At 44.8% G+C, this 20074-nt stretch overlaps 1 protein-coding gene across 1 annotated transcript in view; it reads left to right on the top strand.

The window, feature by feature from the left end:
* The window catches only part of LMBRD2 (LMBR1 domain containing 2), a 420428-nt gene extending 400735 nt beyond the window's left edge, over nt 1–19693 (top strand). The window contains exons 17-18 of the mRNA XM_086960534.1: nt 5322–5451; nt 16268–19693. Coding sequence (XP_086816660.1) covers nt 5322–5451; nt 16268–16334 — 197 coding nt within the window. The 3' untranslated portion in view covers nt 16335–19693. The remainder of the gene's footprint in view (nt 1–5321; nt 5452–16267) is intronic.
* Nucleotides 19694–20074: the final 381 nt, after the last annotated feature.

Below are 20074 nucleotides of genomic sequence, written 5' to 3'. Positions count from 1 at the left end.
TTATTCGTTGTCAACTTGACATGACCGACTCACTGGACAGAGTGGTTTCATCGACAGTGGCCATGAGGCACCATGCCTGGCTTTTTGGGGGCTTTCCAATCATATGCATATGCCCTTGATGCACCTATCACTTCGGAGCAAGGCAGATTCAGCGATGGAGCGCTTCAACAAAGTTTGTGGGGCGTTCTATGGCCTCACGTCGCTCTTAATCCCTATTTTACAGCTACAGAAGAAGTTTCCGGCCGTGCCAATACCCTCCCAGCCGCCACAATGTGCATGCTCCCCAGCCTCTGTCCACATGGCCACAGGTGTGGTACCCACAGACCTTGTGAGTCATGCTGCTAGTGGTTTGGACAATCCACCTTGCTACCTTCTTACCAACATGGACACCCAGTTGGGGACAGGATTCACCATCACGTACCCTACTTGCCGTCCATAGTATTGTGCAGGTGGGTTTTGCAAACAGTCGGAAGGTGCTCCTCCCTCCCCTTTGTGACAGCCTCTCCCACCATACCACCATCTCAAGACCGGCTGAGGGAGGATCATCTGTGCTTTCTCCGCCAGGAAGTCATGGCTTTCTTGACCAAGGGTGTAGATGCCACAAGTGGGTCCTGGTTGCTATTCCCACTACTTCCTAGCCCTTCGGTCCCTGACGTTCTTCCTCAAGAAGGAGAAGTTCAGAATGCTCACTTTAGCTCAGGTCCTGTCTGCTCTGGACAAAGGAGACTGGATGGTAGCATTGGACTTGAAGGGTGCATATTCCCACATTCCAGTGTTACTTGGTTATATTAGATAACAAGCATTTCAATTCACATGCTACCTTTTGGCCTTACCAGTGCCCATCAGGTGTTTCACCAGGGTGATGGTAGTGGTTGCGGCTCATCTACCAAGATCAGGGGTGCCAGTCTTCCCTTATCTCGACGACTGGCTGTTGAAGACGGGCTCGCCCCATTCTTCGATACGGTCTTCCATAACTGTCTGTTGGACATCCTTCATAGCAAGGGAGTCCAATCCACTGCACTAAGCTGGTTGCACTCTTTGTTGAGCAACCGGACCCAGGCAGTACACATGGGACAATTCCATTCTAAATCCAGCCCCATCAGCTGCGGAGTCCCCCATGGAGCTTCATTAAGCCCCACCCTTTTCAATGTCTATATGTCATCTCTTGCTGATATTGGAAGGAAGTGGGGCATTGGCATCTGCTTCTACGCAGATGACACGCAACTGATGGTGGCCTTGGACGAAAAACCGGATATTATAAAATTCAAATTGCACTATTGTCTCTCGGAAATGGCCCAGTGGCTGAAGGTGAATGCCGGAAAATCCGAGATCCTTCTGTTTGGCGGCGCTAAACGTGTGTGGGATGCCACGTGGTGGCCACCCTCGTTAGGTATGGCCCCCATTCCGAAACAACACGCAAGGAACCTGGGTGTCATAATGGATGACGCGCTGTCCATGAAGGATCATGTGCGAGTCCTTTGCGGTAAAGGCTTCGCCATCCTGAAACTTCTCGCCAAATTATTCCCCTGGATCCCCTTGGATTGCAGACGTTCCGTCACACAGGCCTTGTTGGTTAGTCGCCTGGACTACGGTAATGCGTTATTTGTGGGTATGAACGAGCATCTGTTCACACGTCTACAAGTACTGCAGAATTCGGTGGCTAAACTCATCTGCAATAAAGGCAAGCTTGAATCTGCCTCGGAATGCCTGAAGAAACTGCATTGGCTGCCAATGCGTCAGAGGGCGGTCTTCAAGCTGCTTGGCCACTCCCATAGGGCTCTCCATAAGACAGGTCCTATCATCCTCCAGGGGAAGATCGAATTCTACGTCCCTACAAGGAACTTACGTTCACTCCAGTCTGCCCTCGCTAGAACTAAACGCATATATAGAGTAAGGGCTGGTGGTCGGTCATTCTCCCACCTGGCAGCAAAAAAATGGAATGAGCTTCCCCCTGACCTAAGGTTTACCATTAACTGCCTCCTGTTTCGAAAAAAAACTGAAGACTTACCTTTTTCCTAAATTCTAATGCTCGCATCAATGTCAGGCCGTAGGAGTTTCAGTTTTGGTATAAGCGCCTTGATATCCCCTGGGATGAGTGCTGCGCTCTATAAATACCGAAAATAAATACATCAATAAATTCTGTTGTCTCCAACCTCCAGACTAGGACGCCCTGCACCTGCTGGGGTTCATTATCTACTTGCCGAAGTCACACCTAACTCCCTCTCAGATGTTTCCTTTGATCGGAGTTGTTCTGGACACAGTGCAGTTTCAGGTGTATCCTCCTGAGCGGGGAGTCTAGGATATTCGGGCTCTGATACCAGTGTTTCAGCCTCTATCCTAGATTTCGGTGAGACAGGCCTTGAGACTGTTGCAACTCATGGCATCCTGTTGGTAACTACTGCCAGATATAATTTGTGGGCTTTGCCGTGGGACCTGAGTTATAATGGGCACAGCATCAGGGAATCTCTCTGACATGGTACAGATCTCAGAGGGAACTGCAAAAAATATGCATTGGTGGCTCACAAATTGCTATTGTGTCAAAGGCAAATCCCTCTCCTTTCCCTAACCAGATCTGACAGTAGTGACAGATGCGTCACTTCTGTAAGCGGTGGAGATCAGAGGACTGTGGTCTCTAGAGTAATCCAGACTCCAAACTAACCTGCTTGAGCTCCATGCTATCTGTGCTGGTGCTCATGGACAACACCACTGCCTTGTCTCACTGCAACAAACTAGGCGGGATGGAGTCGTGGACCCTTTGTCAAGAAGCCATACGTCTCTGGACATGGCTGGAACATCATGTCATATCCCTGGTGGCTCAACACCTGGCAGGCTCTCTGAACGCCAGGGCGGACAAAATCAGCTGTCGATGCCTAGCGGATCTCGAATGGTGTCTCCACCCATAGGTGATGCAAGGTGTCTTTCAGCAGTGGGGAAAGCCTTAGTTAGATCTGTTTGACTCTGCTGAGAGATTGCAGTGTCAGCAGTTTTGTGCACTGTAGTTTCCAAGGTGGATCTCGAGAAGAGACACTTTTTATCTAGAGAGGAGCACAGACCTCTGTTACGCTCGTTACCACCCATACCACTCCTGCCTCGAGAACTCAAGAAGATCAAAAACCACCCGGCCCAAGTCTGCCTTGTAGCTGTGGATTTGGCTCGGAGAGTCTGGTATCCTAAGCTACTGAGCATGGCCATCGAAACTCCGACCAGGCTGCATATTCAGGTGGATCTTCTGTTGCAGCAGCAGGAGAGGATTCTCCACTCGAACCTGTCTAGTCCCTGCCTTCTTGCATGGAGATTAAGATGCAGCAATTTACAATTTTCGACCTTCCTTCCTAAGTCTGCAACGTCTTCTTAGCAGCCAGGCATCCCTGCAAGAAGAGGTTATGCATCTGCTGTTGGCAAACATTTGTGGCATGGTGTGCAAACAAAGCCATTGATACCCTTTCTGCCCCCATTTCCGAGGTTCTAGTTTTCAGTCTTTCCCTTGTCCAGCAGGGCTCTGCTTTGGGCATTCTTAAGGGCTCTCTTTCTGATCTTTCTTTCTTTTTGCGGTTACCTGACCAACTCACCCATGTCAAATTAGCTATTGTACATAGGTTGCTGAAGAGTCTTGTTCATCTTTTCCCTCCTTCACCATTTATCATGTCTCAGTGGGACCTTAATCTGGTCCTAACATTCTAGATGTGTGCTCCTTTCGAGCCTTTCCTTAAAAGTATCCTCGGGCTTCTTATGATTAAAACAGCCAACCTTTTGGCTATTATATCTGCCTGAATAGTGAGTGAGATGCAAGCCCTGTCATTCAAGCCGCCTTACTTTTCAGTCTATGCTGACAAACTGGTGCTGCACACAAGAGCCTCCTTTCTCCCAAAAGTGGTCTCTGCCTTTCACATAGACCTATCCATCACACTGCCTAATTTGTACGCTCCTCCACATCCCTCTAAAGAATAGTAGCAACTCCACCATCTGGACCCAAAATGAGTATAGATGTGATCGCACACGACAGTTCCAGGTGGACAACCTTTCTTCGCACCAGCATACTCCACGAAGAGTTGGTCAGGGTGTGCAGAAGCGTATCATCGCCAGATGGGTCGTGCTCTGCATTAAAATCTGGTACACATTGGCCAAGAAGCAACCTTCTGGAGGTTTGGGAGCTCATTCCAGCAGAGATAAAGCTGTGACCACTGCGTTAGCCCACAGGGTTTCGGTCCTGGATATATGCCAGGCAGCAACATCAGCTTCCATGTACAGGTTCACAAAAATTACTGCCTAGACAGTCAAGTCTCTACCAGATATGGCGTTATGGAAGGAAAGGAACTTGTTCTACTAGGGAAAATTCTATAGCAACCCACATCTGACTGGTTTGTCATATATTAACTGTGGAAGCACATAAATAAACATTTTAAGCACTTATAACATACATCAATCGTCATCAATTTTTAGGGGTAGATGGTGATAGCAGCACTGCTCCTATATGGTTGTAATAAAGGTGAGTGCTGCGTGTAAGCTAACAGAAAAATTGAAGCACAACTTCCTCTAAGTTATTTATAAAGGAAACTGGTCGTATATGGCCAAGCAAAGACTGATCCACAGTACTTAGAGGAATGGAGTAGAGGAAGGGGAGACAGGCTAGAGAAATTTGAAATACTGCTGGGGTACAAGACCTGTAGAAATAGAACAATTTGGTTGCGGTAAAATAACTAGGTAAGTGAGGGAACGAGCAATAGCAGCAAGTAGAGAATGTGACGGAGCGGGCTCTCTGGGAATTATATTGTATCAAGGAATCTAGGCACATCAGCTAGGTAGCAGTAACAGAGAGTACATATTATTTTGCAGATAAGCAAGAGCAGGTAAATTGACTGGTGCAGTGAACAGTGAGGGCAAGTAGCAACATATCAGCAATATAGGTGATCTGAAACAAAAACTGTCGCATACATCAGAAACAAGCATTACACAAACAAATATTCGATTTGAATGCAAGTAGGGCTGTCTTGAAAGATTAAAAGTGAATAAGACAAAGAATGGGCAAGAATGATTCGTGTATAGCAGGGTAATGAACCAAGAGTCAGGGTCACATTTTAGGATCAAAGGCCCACCGAGGGGTTAGAACAGAAAGAGCAAAGGGTGGCCATAAGATGATGCACATTAGGCCTAGAGATTCTAGCACCTAGTGCATGTTTCCTAAGGTGAATGTTTCTCAAAAGGGATATGAAGCTCTGAGAAGAGGATACATTTTTGATGTGTAGGAGAGTGTTTTAACATTGTAATAGAGGAGAAGATTCACTGTTTTGTAAGATGAAAAGAATGTTCCATTTCTTTTGCAGCTGTAACAAAATACACCAAGTCAAACAACAGAACTGAAAGGGATCGCATCGAGCTTCTCCAAGATGCAGAACCTCTGGACTTTAATGCAGACACGTTCACTGATGATCCCCTTGAATCAGAATCTGGAAGGTGAGAGTTCTAGTTGTGTTACTCACACTATTCTCAGGCTCCTTGAGTGAATAGGATATTAGGGTATATCGTAGGAAGGCAGAATTGGGCGCTGCTATCATCATTTAAAGAGTTTTAGGGAGAAATGTAACTCGTACTTTTTAAACTGGAAAACCTGTTTATTTGAAGGAACGCAGCCATCCGTTAACAAAGTATTTTTCTTTTGATGTCTTCTGTCTGGTTTTTAAGCATAAACACTATGTATTACCAAATTTACACTGAGCCCCTTTCAAATATATATATGTGTACCAGGTACAAAAATTGTTTTAGCCAAATGGATAAGTGTATTCTGCGCTTGAGCCTCTTGATGCACACCCCATAGTTGGATCCAGTTCCAGCTCCTGCTTCTTCCTCCCACTTCCCTGTTCTCCTTTCCTGCTTCTCTCTCCATCCCACGTTTTGCGTCTCATTTTCTCCCTCATTTCCATCATTAGTGCCTCCCTGGCTCGACGCCAGTCCCAATGTTGTTTACTCCTCTGGACTCCTCCACATCCGAGTCCTGCACCCCCACCCCGCTCTGTCACTACCCTCTCTGAATGCTCCCACTTTATTTTGCTCCAATCCCACTTCATGCAGCTATTCCCCTGCTTTCTGTGTGCATTTATCTGAATTAGCGTATGTGTGAGGGCCATGGCTGATCTGGTGTGAATGGGTGCTTGGTCAGACAGTGAGTGAATGCAAGAGGGAGAGGGGTTCTTGCGTTACTGAGAAGACTTTTTCCATTCTGCTTTTGATATGTCTGAGTGAGTTGACAAGAGAATATGCAGGTCATGGTGAGCTCACATGAGTGGGTGCCTGGTGACAGTTAATCTGCTTGAGAAGGTTATTCTTATGTTAGTGTGATTGTCTGCATGTTGAGGTAGTGATGTAATAGAAGCATTGGCTTCAGTGCACGAGTGAGGATCATGGGTCAGCCTGGTTTGATGGGTGTACAGTGAGTGAATGCACGTGTATTCATGTGAATGAGTACTTGAGTGAGGGTCTTCGTTGAGCTGTTGTGAGTGGTTGCTTTTGGAGACATTGAGTGCATGAGACAGGCCGTGCTTTAGTTTGTATGAGTGTATGCAAGTCGAGACCTTGAACGTAAGAGTGCATCCGTGTCAGTGAGTGTTAATGGTGAGCTGTTGGGAGGGGGTGCTTGCTGAGACAGTGAGTGAATGCATCAGTGTTGACATGAGTGGGAGTAAGGGGTCAATTTGTGATAGTAGGTGTATGAGTGAACACACTTGTGTTACTTCAAGTATGTGCATGCTGTGGTCTAGAGTAAGCTACGGGCAATGTGTGCTTAATGTTACTGCAAGTGATTACATGGGTGCACTGAGGGAGTGTGTGCTTAGTGTTACCGTGAGTGAGTACATAGGTGAGGTGCACTGAGGGAGCGCGTGGTGAAACAGTTGAGTGGATGCATTAGTGTGAGTAGGCGTGAGTTAAGCTTCTTTACACCTCTTGCTACTCCCACTTAGTCCTTAGCACCACCTGATGCTTCCTCCCAATCAACTCCCAAGTTTCACCTCAAGCTGCCTCCCTCCTTGCTCTCTTCTTCATAATAAGTCAATATAGTGTTACCCAAAAAATAACCTTTTGGTGTGAAAAGCTTTGAAAAGCAGAACAAAAGGTGATGCTAGATAATAGAGGCTTTAACAAGAGCCATGTGTGTGTCTTAGCCTAAGAACCTCAAGCTTTAGGGAGCTTTAAGGAGCAGACACAGTACTTCCTGTGATTCATCTACAAGACTACATCTAGTTTGGAAATGCAGTATAACTACAAAATCAGAAGAAAACAGTACAGAACAGCGGTAGATCATTGGCTAATACATAATGGCAGTCGCTCCCATACCAAAATGCGTGCCCCTTGAATTGGGGAACGTCCCCTGGTCACTGCTTTGTCCCCTTTGGGGCTGTAAATGTTTCAATCCTTATTTCAATATAATACATTTGTGGTGTCCTCCGTTCCTATCTGGAACTCGGAACACTCGGAATATCACCCCTTTTATTAAATTGATTAGTTTTTATTTATTTGATTCTTCTCGTAATGAGAGTTGTTAATCACTCTTATTTCCAGATCCTTTTGAGGTTCAAATGCATGTTAGTACATGTTCCAATGCATTTCGACTAATACAATGCTTCATCAGGGAACAATTGTCTAAAAATAAATGTTTGTATTTAATACAAGAGGATACATAAGATTAGTTGCTCAAACAATGATTATCAAATAAATGACGTGGACGCTATTCCATAATGGTGAAATTACTGTGTGTCACAAAGTGAAACAGTGATACAATACTTCAAAAGAATGTTAACCTAAGTAATCCATAGTATTGCCAATTTGAACGCAATTGTTATAGTTTTCATTTCCCCCTTGGTGAATATATCGGTGTGTCTAAATCCGTGATATTATAATAAGTGGGTTGTGGCTCACAGTGAAACTGATGCAAAACGGTAACAAAGTGAATTGATTCAGCACAGGTATTATCTAGGGTGCTCCTTGGTGATGCGGATGCTTGCTGGCATTATTTAAAACGTTTAGCCAACTAGATAAGCTGCTCGAGGTGTAGTGCATAAGTCTAAGTCGTACTTTCAGTGATTTGCGTGGTATCGCTGTTTTGCAATTTAGTACGTGCTGGATATGCTGCTCGAGGTCTGGTGCGTGAATCTAAGTCGAACTTTCAGTGACTCCCGTGATATCACTGTAATGCAAATTAGTGGCGGTTGCCGTGTGTCTAGGTCTTACGTGCTCACATGGCTCACAGCGTGATCGCGCAAATAAGGACTCCACACGACTCTGCTAAATAGCATAAAAGGTCACTTTTATTATTAGGACAGCCAAAGACAGACTCCGCAACATTACCTTTATTCAACAAACACCTTGTACAATTTTCCCAAAACCTTTTTTTCCAATTGTATACATCTCCATTCCCCAATGCTTTATTATTTGCCAACAATCCATAACTTGTTTCATATCAAACCTATATTATTTCCAATTTTCCTTTTCCTTCCCACCTACCCTCCCAACCCCCCCCCCATAGAGAAAGGATGAATCCGCTCTAAATTATCCTATCCCTTAAGAACACGCCAACAACATATAACAAAAGGAGACTGTCAATACTGCCCTAAAGTGACATCTTTTCTCTTTGGTTTTTATAAAGTAGGACAAGAATACATCTATAACATATAACAAAAAATACCCTTCCCGGCCTCTTTCAAAGCCAGGGTGGGTGGGTGGGTCAAAAACACGACGCCACCGCTCCTTCACTCGAGTTGAGTGACGTCGCACCTCCCGCTCCCTCCCCGCGCCTGGACAGCCCCTCCCAGATGCCCAAACATCTAATCAGAGCGCATGAGGATATCCCATTGCGCGAAATACCCCAGGGGGACACCGGCTCATGCCAAGTCCCCCTGGGACCCATCGCGCAAATAAGGACTCCACACGACTCTGCTAAATAGCATAAAAGGTCACTTTTAATATTAGGACAGCCAAAGACAGACTCCGCAACATTACCTTTATTCAACAAACACCTTGTACAATTTTCCCAAAACCTTTTTTACCAATTGTATACATCTCCATTCCCCAATGCTTTATTATTTGCCAACAATCCATAACTTGTTTCATATCAAACCAATATTATTTCCAATTTCCTTTTCCTTCCCACCTACCCTTCCAACCCCCCCCCCCCATAGAGAAAGGATGAATCCGCTCTAGATTATCCTATCCCTTAAGAATACTCCACCCAGGAAAACCTTCAGAGTTTTCCTGCCCCACCCAACCCCTTAACACATCACCAATTGTTGCCTATGTGCATATAGTTCTTCTCTCTTTTTGCTCAAAAGTTTTTTTTTTTAATCATATTTCTTTCTGTGAACACCATAAATCCACACACCACAAGTTGGCCAATGCATCACGTAGTTCCATGAGGTAGTATGCTTGCCCCATCTGTGACAGGTGTACACCATCACTTCTGAATAAATTAAGCATTTCGCTGGAAAAATGCTCATGAGCCAGAACAGTTATGCCCATAGCTGTGCAGAAAATTTTTAACGCTCTGTTCAATTTGCGGCGAGCTTTTTCAACAGCCGCATGTACTCGGGCACCTCTCCATTGATGTCTATAAACAAATTCAGTCCAAACCACCCTAGTTCCCACCCAATTGGCTTTAATTACCGCTAGATCCAGTTTCATTTGTTTAATTAGTGCGAGTCCTGATAATTCCACCAGATCGTTTTCACCAAGGTGTATTATTAACAGGTCTGGTATTCCCCAAGCCGCAGCCAATTTAGATAGCAATGGAAATAAATCCTTCCATTTCATTCCCCCCACACCTTTCCACAACACTTCATGTTCTTTGCCATACAAACCTAACCCTCGTCCACAGATTTGCTGTTCAGCAAAAATTGATGCCCATTTAACTATGGAATGTCCCACAATCCAAGTCCTCTTTTTCCGAGGGAAATCCAAAACTCGACCTGTGACACAAAAACCAACATTACTACTATACACACAGCGACAATTGTATTACACTCTCACATATCTGTAGCAACAGTTAGATTTCCAACGTCCTATGCGTTGTAATTCTTCCTTCCCCCCAACCCAATCTAGCGGCTTCCTTAGCAGCGCCTATTCCAAAGGAGTGAGTACCAAAGCATTTTGGATTTTCCCCCACCAATGACGGAGTTTTTCTCAAAACTGCCAAAACTTGAAAACAAGTCAACAGGTCCCCTTTCTTATGACAAAAAATTGTTCCAGAACGGAAAACTTTGGACTGTAGGAATGACCCCCACTCCTCAACGGGGCAACAACCCACCACCCCACTCCCTCCCAATCTTACCCATGTCCCACTCCCTGCTTGACTGTCTCAGCCTGATCTGTAACATTTTTTCCCCAAAGATGTGGATATCCGACGTCTGGATCCAAACTTGGTTCCGAAATGCGGAATGCTCCAAAGAAAAGCCACACCATACATAACCTAAATCTTACTAACTCCCATTCGTTGTAACAACAACCAGCCAGGACTCCTAAAATCCGCCGTAACAAGTCAAATGTAATAGGGTCCCTCAACTGTTTTGCATGCACTTTGCTTTTCCCAAAACCTTTCAACATCTTCCTCAAAAGGAAACCTATCTGAACCGTCTTCCCCAACAATAATTGGCTGTAAAATGAAATACCTGCAAGCTTGCCTGAAATCGTTGTATGGGACAAATCTTTGTCCATCAAATGTAATACAAAATCTAACATAAACTGTTCGCTCTCCACTGCTGTACCATCCTTCGCACGATCCGAAGCATAACTTAAAAAGTCAGACCACGCTTGCTGGTAACTCCTTCTCGTGGATTCTGCTATAGAATGCTCAACCAGCTCCACAATCCTCACTCCCCAGGTCCCAAATGGTCGAAAGGATCGCCGTCTTGTGTCTGTCTGCTCTTGGCGCCAACTCCTGGAACCTCTGCCAATTGCAACGAGATAAAGGGTCGGCAATTGAGTTGTTCACCCCAGGAATATGTTTAGCCTTGAACACAATATTCAACTTAAGGATTCGCAACATGGACGCCCTTAAGAAGTGTAGAACCTTCACATCTTTTGCTCGTTGCCCATTGATCAGACTTACCACCGCCATGTTATCTATATGGAACAATACACAGCGATCCTTGAACTCTTCGCCCCACACTTGCAATGCAACCAAAAGCGGGAAAAATTCCAGGAAGGTGATGCTACGACCCTGTTCTAACCAATGAGCCGGCCAAAGCTCCGCGCACCAACGCCCTTCCCAGAATAACCCAAATCCTTGGGCTCCCGAAGCATCCGAGAAAATCTGGACCTGCCACACCGTGTCTTCGTCTACAAAAATTGATAGACACTCATTAAATTCATCCTAAAACTTCAACCAAATGAGCAAATCCTCCTTTACTGTGTTCGTCAGTCTTATGTGATGATGGGGCAATGAAGCCCCAGCCATTGCAAAACCAAGGCGTCTGCAAAAGGTTCTACCTGCTCTAACTACTCTACAGGCAAAATTAAGGTAACCCAGAAGCCTCTGGACCTGACGTAGTAGCAACTTCTTTTCACCAATAATTTCTTGCTAGAAAAGACCTTATCTTTTGCACCTTATCCAAAGGCAAACGAGCCACCATTGCTGCGGTATCGATCTCTATACCCAAGAAGACTAACTTCGATGTCGGACCTTCCGTCTTATCCGCCGCCAATGGCACTCCAAACTCACCTGCCATTTCTTGAAAACAAGCCAAAACCTTTTCACATTGCCCACTTCCTGCCTCACCAACAAACAAAAAAATCATCCAAGTAGTGACAGACTGCTGCATGCCCAGACCGACGAATAACACACCATTCCAGAAATTTGCTAAAAGTTTCGAACAGGGAACAGGAGATAGAACATCCCATTGGCAAAACCCGGTCCACATAGTATGCATTGTCAAAATACATGCCCAATAATTAAAAATCCATGGGATGGATGGGTAACAACCGAAAAGCTGCCTGAATATCACATTTTGCCAGTTGAGCTCTCGTACCAGCCCTGCGAACCATCTGTAAAGCATCATCAACTGAAGCATAAGACACCGCCGTGTCATTAGTCGAGATGAAGTCATTTACTGATTGCCCCTCCGTCCAGGACAAATGATGAATAAGCCGGAACTCACCTTGGGCCTTCTTTGGAATAACTCCCAGAGTCGAGACCATCAAATTTGCAGGGGACAATGTGAGAAAGGACCCACTATTCTACCCAACTCCAGCTCTTTCTGCAATTTTACTCGTACCACATTAGTCAAGTCCTTTGCTGATTTGAGGTTATCCGCCCAGCGCAAAACGCGAGGACTTTGATACCCAATACAAAAACCTAACCTAAAACCCCAGATCAGTTTAACTGCAGCCTCATTATCCGGGTAGGCCTCCAGACACTGCAGCATCGCTTGAAGCCTAATTGGGGTAGGAGCCTTTTGGTATAAGTGGTGGCAGTGTACCTCGTCCTCTCTGTCCCCTCCCGTGGTCTCCCTGGTGTTGATTAGGAAAGCACTGGAAAATGGCATGTCTACCCCCCACACTGTGCACATTCGTGTTTGAATTTGCAATATTTGCGCACAAAGGAGCCTCGAAATTCCAACAAGCTCCGTGGTAGGTAACTGTCCTCTCCCCAATCCACCCGCCCCTATTGTGGCGGGACGCTGCAGAAAGGGCCGGTAAGTTATTGGTAAGCAACTGGTCGTATGTATCGTGTTTGTGGACGGGTTCCCTGACAACCATTGGAGCCACAACTCTTGGTCCACCTCCCCCCACGGTTTATCATTAAAGAGACTCACCCTGGCCCGGAACTCTTCATCTTAATTCAACCAAGCACAACCTCCCGCCTGTAGATGTGCCCTCCTGATGATATCTATGTATTTAAAAAGTGCCACTGCCCTCTCTGGGTAACGCTCACAATAGACACTTGCATATATATTGAAGGCAGCCGTCCAATTCTCTATTGTTTTAGGCACTTTTGGGCGGCGAGACAATTCGAGCTCTTCCTCCTTAGAACCCTCTCTAGCCTGCAGGTCTCTATTTATAAGGCGGAAAATATCCACATAATCGTGGCTCCAAATCCTCTGTCTTGTTCTTTGCGATAAGTGAGTGCCCAAGGGCATGGCCACACCCATATAAGGCAATTTTGTACGACCACTCCCCGGATTTTCACTCCTCAAAGAACTACTTACTGATGACACCGGGCTCACCCCTCCCTCCCTTTCTTTCTGACCCCCAGACCCCAATGTTGACTGTGGCGTATCCTGTGCCACTGTGCCCAAATCTTGACCTTTTGCCATCCCCACATTTCCACCCTCCACGGGACCCACACATGGGCCGCTTGCCAAAGGCCGTGTCCACGCAGCCCACCAGTCTGCCTTACCTGCTAGCAGCTGCGAAGCCCTTTGATGAAATTCCTTCAGACCATCACGCTGATGATGTCCGCCATGCTTCACACGATCCGAAGAGAGAACCGCTCCAGATCTCTGAAATACACTAGCAGAAGTGAGATGACAATCCCCCCTCCCCCCAAACTCCTGGCCGCCCAAACCAGCAGCCGCCTCCTTAGACAGCCAAGCCCTTGAATACATCCTATTTTCATTGTCAAATTCGTCATAATCGCCACCATCCACATCTTGTAATTCAGTATTCTCAAAACTAGTGCTCGGCATAGAGCCATTACCAATGTCGACATCATAATTTGTCACCTCAGACACAGGCCTCCGTGTAAAGCGCCTGGCCGAGTACCCAAAATCCGCACCAGATTCGCTTCGGTTAACCCGCCCTGACCCCAAAGCCGCACTTTGCTTCGCTGTGACAGGAATAGAACTCTGTACCACAGAAGCGTGACCAGAGCCCGTTGCAAGGTTCCCGCCGCTCCAGCGAGGAACCGCTCTATACCTACCTTTTACCTGCTCTATTGGATTACCAGAGAACTGCTTCTTGGGCATATCAGCGTGTTTACCCAAACCCACTGTCCTTGCTGTGGACCCATATCAGAATCGAATTCCACACGTGGATGACAAGGGGGAGGCCTGGATTCCGGAAAGAACTCAAACCTCTCACTGTCCTTGCTGCCAACCCCACTCCCACTCTGGCCCTCCGCCCAACCAGGATTTTCCCCACTTTGCTGGTCCCACAAACCACCCCCAACCGCCTGAAAGTCATATGTAACGCCAGAGGAATGAGGCTCCTCATAGAAGAAGTCTGCGTCACTCAAAGCCCGCGGGGAGCCCATAGGCTGATGTAATAAAACCTCTTGACAGTCTGAATACGCACTCTGCATATTTTGTTCATTCGGCGCCAGTTCTCCACCCATAGCACCTTCAAAATCAACCGCTTCCAACTGACCAAAATCTTCCTCTTCGCTGTCACTGGAATAATCTACTAATGTATTCTTCTGACCCCTGAAGCAAACCTCCGGCGCATTGTCAATTCTATTGCGCACCTTGGGTACAGAATAGCTCGTTGGGGGTACTCCTCCTGAATATGACGCTTCCGTTTGCAGAAAAGCCACACCTGACGCCTGTGCCATCTTGTCAACTCCTGAATTGCTCTCACTGAAAGGAGCCTCGTCACTTAACTGCACATGACGCACTCTAGTATCTAGCGCAAAACTGGCTCTACCTCCTCGCTTTCCTGCCCTCTTCCTGGCTTGAGGTTCAAAGACAAGCTGACCTCCCCTCACAACACATGGAGCTGAGGCGGAACGCGGGGGTGGGGGTTTCTTCCCTTGGCTACTCCTGCCTGAAGAGCGCGCTCTCCGTGGTCGCACCACTGGCATTTTTTCCTCACACAAAGTCTCTGTGGAACTGCCTGCTACAGACATGCAAGCCGCGACAGCGCGATCCACCCCTTCTGCAGCTAGGTGACGAGGACGCTTCACCTCGACAGAACCTTCCACCACAGCACCTGGGCGCAATAAATCAGAGCGCCCAACAGCCACAAGTGCTCTTATTGCTTCCTTGGCAATATCCTCCGCCGACATGGCTCGAATATTCTCGCCGCCATCGAATAAAACAGCAACACAATGTAAATAACTAAGCGCTGACAGGAATTCCTCTCAGCTGACAGTCAAAAACACGACGCCACCGCTCCTTCACTCGAGTTGAGTGAGGTCGCACCTCCCGCTCCCTCCCCGCGCCTGGACAGCCCCTCCCAGATACCCAAACATCCAATCAGAGCGCATGAGGATAGCCCATCGCGCGAAATACCCCAGGGGGACACCGGCTCATGCCAAGTCCCCCTGGGACCCAATCTAGTTTAATTTTTAACGGTCGTGTGGTAACTTACTTGTAGTGGTTTCGATTTCCGTGATGAGGTGTAGCTGCTTGAGCGCGTCTCATGCAGTGAGCGAATGCTTATTAGTTACTGGTGAAATAGTGAACGGACTACCAGCGGGTCCCCTGGCCACAGCAGTGACCAGGGGACGGTCCCCAATTCAAGGGGCACGCATTTTGATATTTATAACGTGCACGATGGAGTGCACACTTAGGAGCACGCAACAAATACGAAAACTGCAAAGAAACCGGTGTGCAAGCGTATATCTAATTAATACTATGGTCGCTCCCATACCCCAGGCCATCCTCCTTTTTGTTTATTTGTATGATCTCTGGGCGCTTAATTCCTCCATGTCTTCCCAGCTGTCCTGTTATAGGTGACTGCAGAGACATTTTTTTGCTTTGCTTAAATCGAAACAGCAGCACTTTAAAATATATTTAATTGTTTTTTGTTATTTTTATTAACAGTACATAACAAACATTGTTGGCTTCATTACTTTACAAATAGTGTACAGGGGCATATACAATACTTCAAATATTAGCTGCAGATATATTCATGAGTAGTGTTTTTTCTAATTTATTTTGTTTTGTGCAACTTTTTCAAAAATGGGCTTGTAATCTAATTCGTTATTGGAGACTCTGCTGTATCATAAGGCAACATAGAAAGTGAGGTTAGTTCAGGCTGCTGCTTCGTAGATTTGAGATGACTTGGGACAGGGAAGTAAAGGTATGAGAAAGTAAGCACTGCATACAAGGTCAGACGTCTAGAGTGACAGACTTCATGTACTAGACAGTCTGTTTTAGATATCTTATGTATTGATGAGTAGAGGACCACAGTCCACACAGCATTCATATTTTAAATATTTCTATGAACTTGCTTCTTTACTGAACTGAATTGATGTGACTATAACCTGTGTTTCTTTTGCCTGAACCTCTACCGTATTGCTGCCACACTTCAATTTAAGTAGCCTGTTCTATCTTCTCTACTACAGGTATCAGCCTGGTGGAAGGTATTTGTCCATGTCTAATTCTCAAAGCAAAATTTTTGATGATGTCTAAAGTCTCAAACACCAGAAGGAAATGCAAACCAGATGACTACGTACCACCTATCAGCTTCCTGTGCAGCAACACTAGTGATACAAATCAACAAATAAATACGTCAGTGTGGGAGGAAACAAAAAGAGGCATGTGCGGAAGAGTGTAATTAGCACTGATACTTTTAAATTCTGTTGACCATGAAAAGTGACCTCCAAAATAAATTGTCAAATATTATTAGCAGTTAATCTACAATGCTGCCTACGTTATGCCTGGGACTCGGCAGCCTGCCATCTCACTGTTCACGTACACTGGCCTTTTTAGTAAGGCACCTGTGGTGGTTTCTGTTTGTGAAATCTTAATCACCCTTGCTGGCTTGTGGAACCATCTGAAAAGCCTGGTGCGCTACATGACAGCTGGGCATGATAGAAGCATTGAAAAATGCAAATTGTGCAAGACTGTACTTGATATGTTGTTGTGTACGCACACATGCTCTAATAAGAAAAGGGAATTGTTTTGTAACCTTTAGTTAAGAGTGCACCTTTTAAAGCATGCACTGACTACTCACTCTTCTTCTGTACTTTCGTATATGTGCCTATACATTACAAAAATTATGACTTGTAAAAATGCAAATAGTTACATTCAAAAAGAAAACTCCAGAATTGTGTTTTTCATATCAGATTGTGCCTGCACAAATCTTTAACCAGTGTTTGAGTCAATTCAATTACAAGCATGTTATCTGAATCATACTGTGCATTCTAAAGATATGTAATGTAGATACATGTAATGTATGTTATTTCACATTACTACAACCCGGGGGTTGGTCCTGATGGTTTTGTATATGTTTGAGGAACAGTAAGAAGTGTATAGTCTTGTGAAAGTTAGGTTAATGTAACAAACCTTAAGCTTTTACAGGTCACATCATCAAAGCCAAAGTTTGCACTAAGGGACTATGGGCCTGATTTAGATCTTTGTGGATGGGTTACTCCGTAACAACAGTGACGGATATCCCGTCTGCCGTAATATAAATCCCATTATATCCTATGGAATTTATGTTTCGGCTGACGGGATATCCGTCACTGTTCTGACAGGGGTAACCCATCTGCCAAGATCTTAATCAGGCCCTATGTCTATCAACGTGTCTTCATGTATAGATGTTGCTAGGCATAGATTCTGATGCCGCACTGTAAGACTTGCACTCATCGTTCGTTTATGTTGTGTCCAGTTTGCTTTTTTGAAACAGGGGTATTACTGATTTTGCCTAAAATGAGCTATACTTGAGAAGGAAAAGTATTGTTTAGAGGTCCGGTGCAGAACGCTTCTGCTACCCACGCGATCATCACGGTTTTTTGTGTCTTTACAATAAGCTATATTGTTTATATGTGATTGGATAGGCCTTTCTACACTTTTATTTATAGTCGAGGTTTTGGGGAATGAGACCACTTAGTTGGTTAATTCAAGGATGTTTGACAATTGTATTTAGCCTAGAGGTCACAAATTCTAATTCAAGAGTTTTGACCGAGTCTCAGCTGCCCAAGGTCAATGACACGAGAGCTGTTGAATTGAGCAAAAGGTACACCTGCTTTTCAGAGCATCACAGTACAGTTGTGAAGGTGCTATGAAAATGATCAGCATGGCAATTTCTGCTGAAACAGCTTTTATAATGAAGAGGGAGACTGCATTTATGTTTTGGAAATAGCATATTAAAACATGTTTGCAAATAGTTTTGAAAATACAGTTCTTATCCAGTTTGGGAGTAGTCAAAATGTCTCACCTCGAGACTTAAATCCTGTCCGTGTTTTGTAAATAGCAACCAAAGGGGTCAAAGTAAAAAATCTGCCAGAAGCTGCTCTGTGCGTTGTACACAGTGGTGTGTTACAAATCAAGTACCACTTAATATTTTAACATCCTTTCGCAATTATAGTGGCGCATGTTGATTATATTGTCTTAAAAAAGGTGGTGGGTATTAAATATCACTTTTTGGAAAATGTAACCCCTTTTAAACCTTACCCTTTCCTTGTCCATAAAATATTGGTGCAATTCAAACAATTTATTATTTTAGAAAATGTACATGTCCGCAAAATTTTACCTTCATGTTGTTTTGATTAGTTTTCTACAAAATAGCGTGTTTTTGAATTTTGATATTGGTTGCTTTCTTATGGCCAATCTATTCCCAATTATTTAATCTTAGTCCTTGGATTGCGCTAACATGTCACAATGGATGTGTACACCATCATGGATTTGTCTAAAACTCATGAAATATGTTCTAGGAGAATGTATTCAAGTCTTCCTCCTCCATCTGTCTCTCGCCCGGAGCCAAACTGGAGAACTAAAGTCAGCCATGACAAAAATGCTCAAACAATCCCCTCGCCCGTTGTCTCCTGATGCAATCTCCCGTCTTCCATCCATTTTCCCTCTCCCTCACTCCTATCTCTCTCTCCCTCCCTCCCTCCTTTTCTTTCTCTCTCTCTCTCTCAGCCTCCTTGTTACAGCTGCAATTAACCTCAGGGAGATGGGGACAGTGACCGATGCCCCGGGAATGGGCCAGTTATTCCAAAACCGGCATAAAAGAGCTCCAGCCCAACCGAGAAATGTCAGGTGGAATATAAGGCCTCTTCTGTCTTGGACAGGCCCCAGTTTATATTTGATTTGCAGATATTTGGGTATGTAAATTAGGATTTCTATTTAATTTGTGATCTGCACGTAGATCCAGTGGTCATTTTAAAGCATGATTTACCACTTGGAATGCGTAAGCAAGTTACAGAACCTGATTCCTCTTTTGACTCGTGCCATGGTGGGTCAGCATTTTTATGTACTTTGTGGTGCAGCTAGAATGACTTCCAAAATGGAGCATCTAAGTTTGTGTTCTCACTTGCAGCTGAATGTCCTATCAAACATCTATGTGAATGGAAAAGTCCTATGACTTAGTGGCTAAGCAGATAGCAGAGGCTCAATGAAGAGCTATAAGTTTCTGTGTTTTCACTGCATGGTTTAATCAAACTGTTCATAGCATATCTGCTAGTTTACTCTTTTTCTGAATGTTTTGCCTTTTGCTAGGAAGTGGTGTACTACATTTGGTATAGGGGTTTAATGCCTAGACCTTCTGTACCTAAAGGTGATGCTAAATGATCCCACAAGTACTATGCTTCTTTGATCCTATTGTAATATACCATATGACTCACGGGCCATAGTGAAATAGTAACTGATGGATTTTCCTAGCAACTATGTACTACTTAGCACACACGATCTTTTACTTGGTATTAGGACATGGGGTACTATTGGTTTTCTTTTGATTTCTAACACATGTTCATTTATCTTGTGTGATCTGTAAAATGTTGTTTAAAGAATGTGTTAAGAAAGATATCCTGTCAGTAATTGTTTTCTAAGAATGAATCTTTTGCCTTTTTACTGCAGTCGACAATCTGAACGTACATGCACTTGATATACCACAGCCACCCACTAAAACCTAGGTTCTGGGAAACGATTGTATCGAGGCAGAAGAGGATTTGGACAGCTTTTGAGAGTGTGAGCACTGTGTGGCAGCAAGTTTGAGAATAGATGTAGCATTTAGTGGAGCACAACGAGAATATGATATATGGTGTCATTCTCATTAGAGGAATAAAAAACACTGCACTGGATCCTTCCCATGAAGAGGTCCTATATTGGGTACATCTGGAATACTGCAACATGTCGAACAAAAAAAGTAGTGGGAACAGCAGAAACAATGAGTTGGACTAATGCCGTCAAGGGGTTAGCCCCAACGT

The sequence above is a fragment of the Lissotriton vulgaris genome, chromosome 3_1 (genome assembly GCF_964263255.1).
Source record: "Lissotriton vulgaris chromosome 3_1, aLisVul1.2, whole genome shotgun sequence".
NCBI classification, from domain to species: domain Eukaryota; kingdom Metazoa; phylum Chordata; class Amphibia; order Caudata; family Salamandridae; genus Lissotriton; species Lissotriton vulgaris.
The sequence above is the reverse complement of the archived record's forward strand: the minus strand, read 5'-3'. Positions and strand labels throughout refer to the sequence as shown.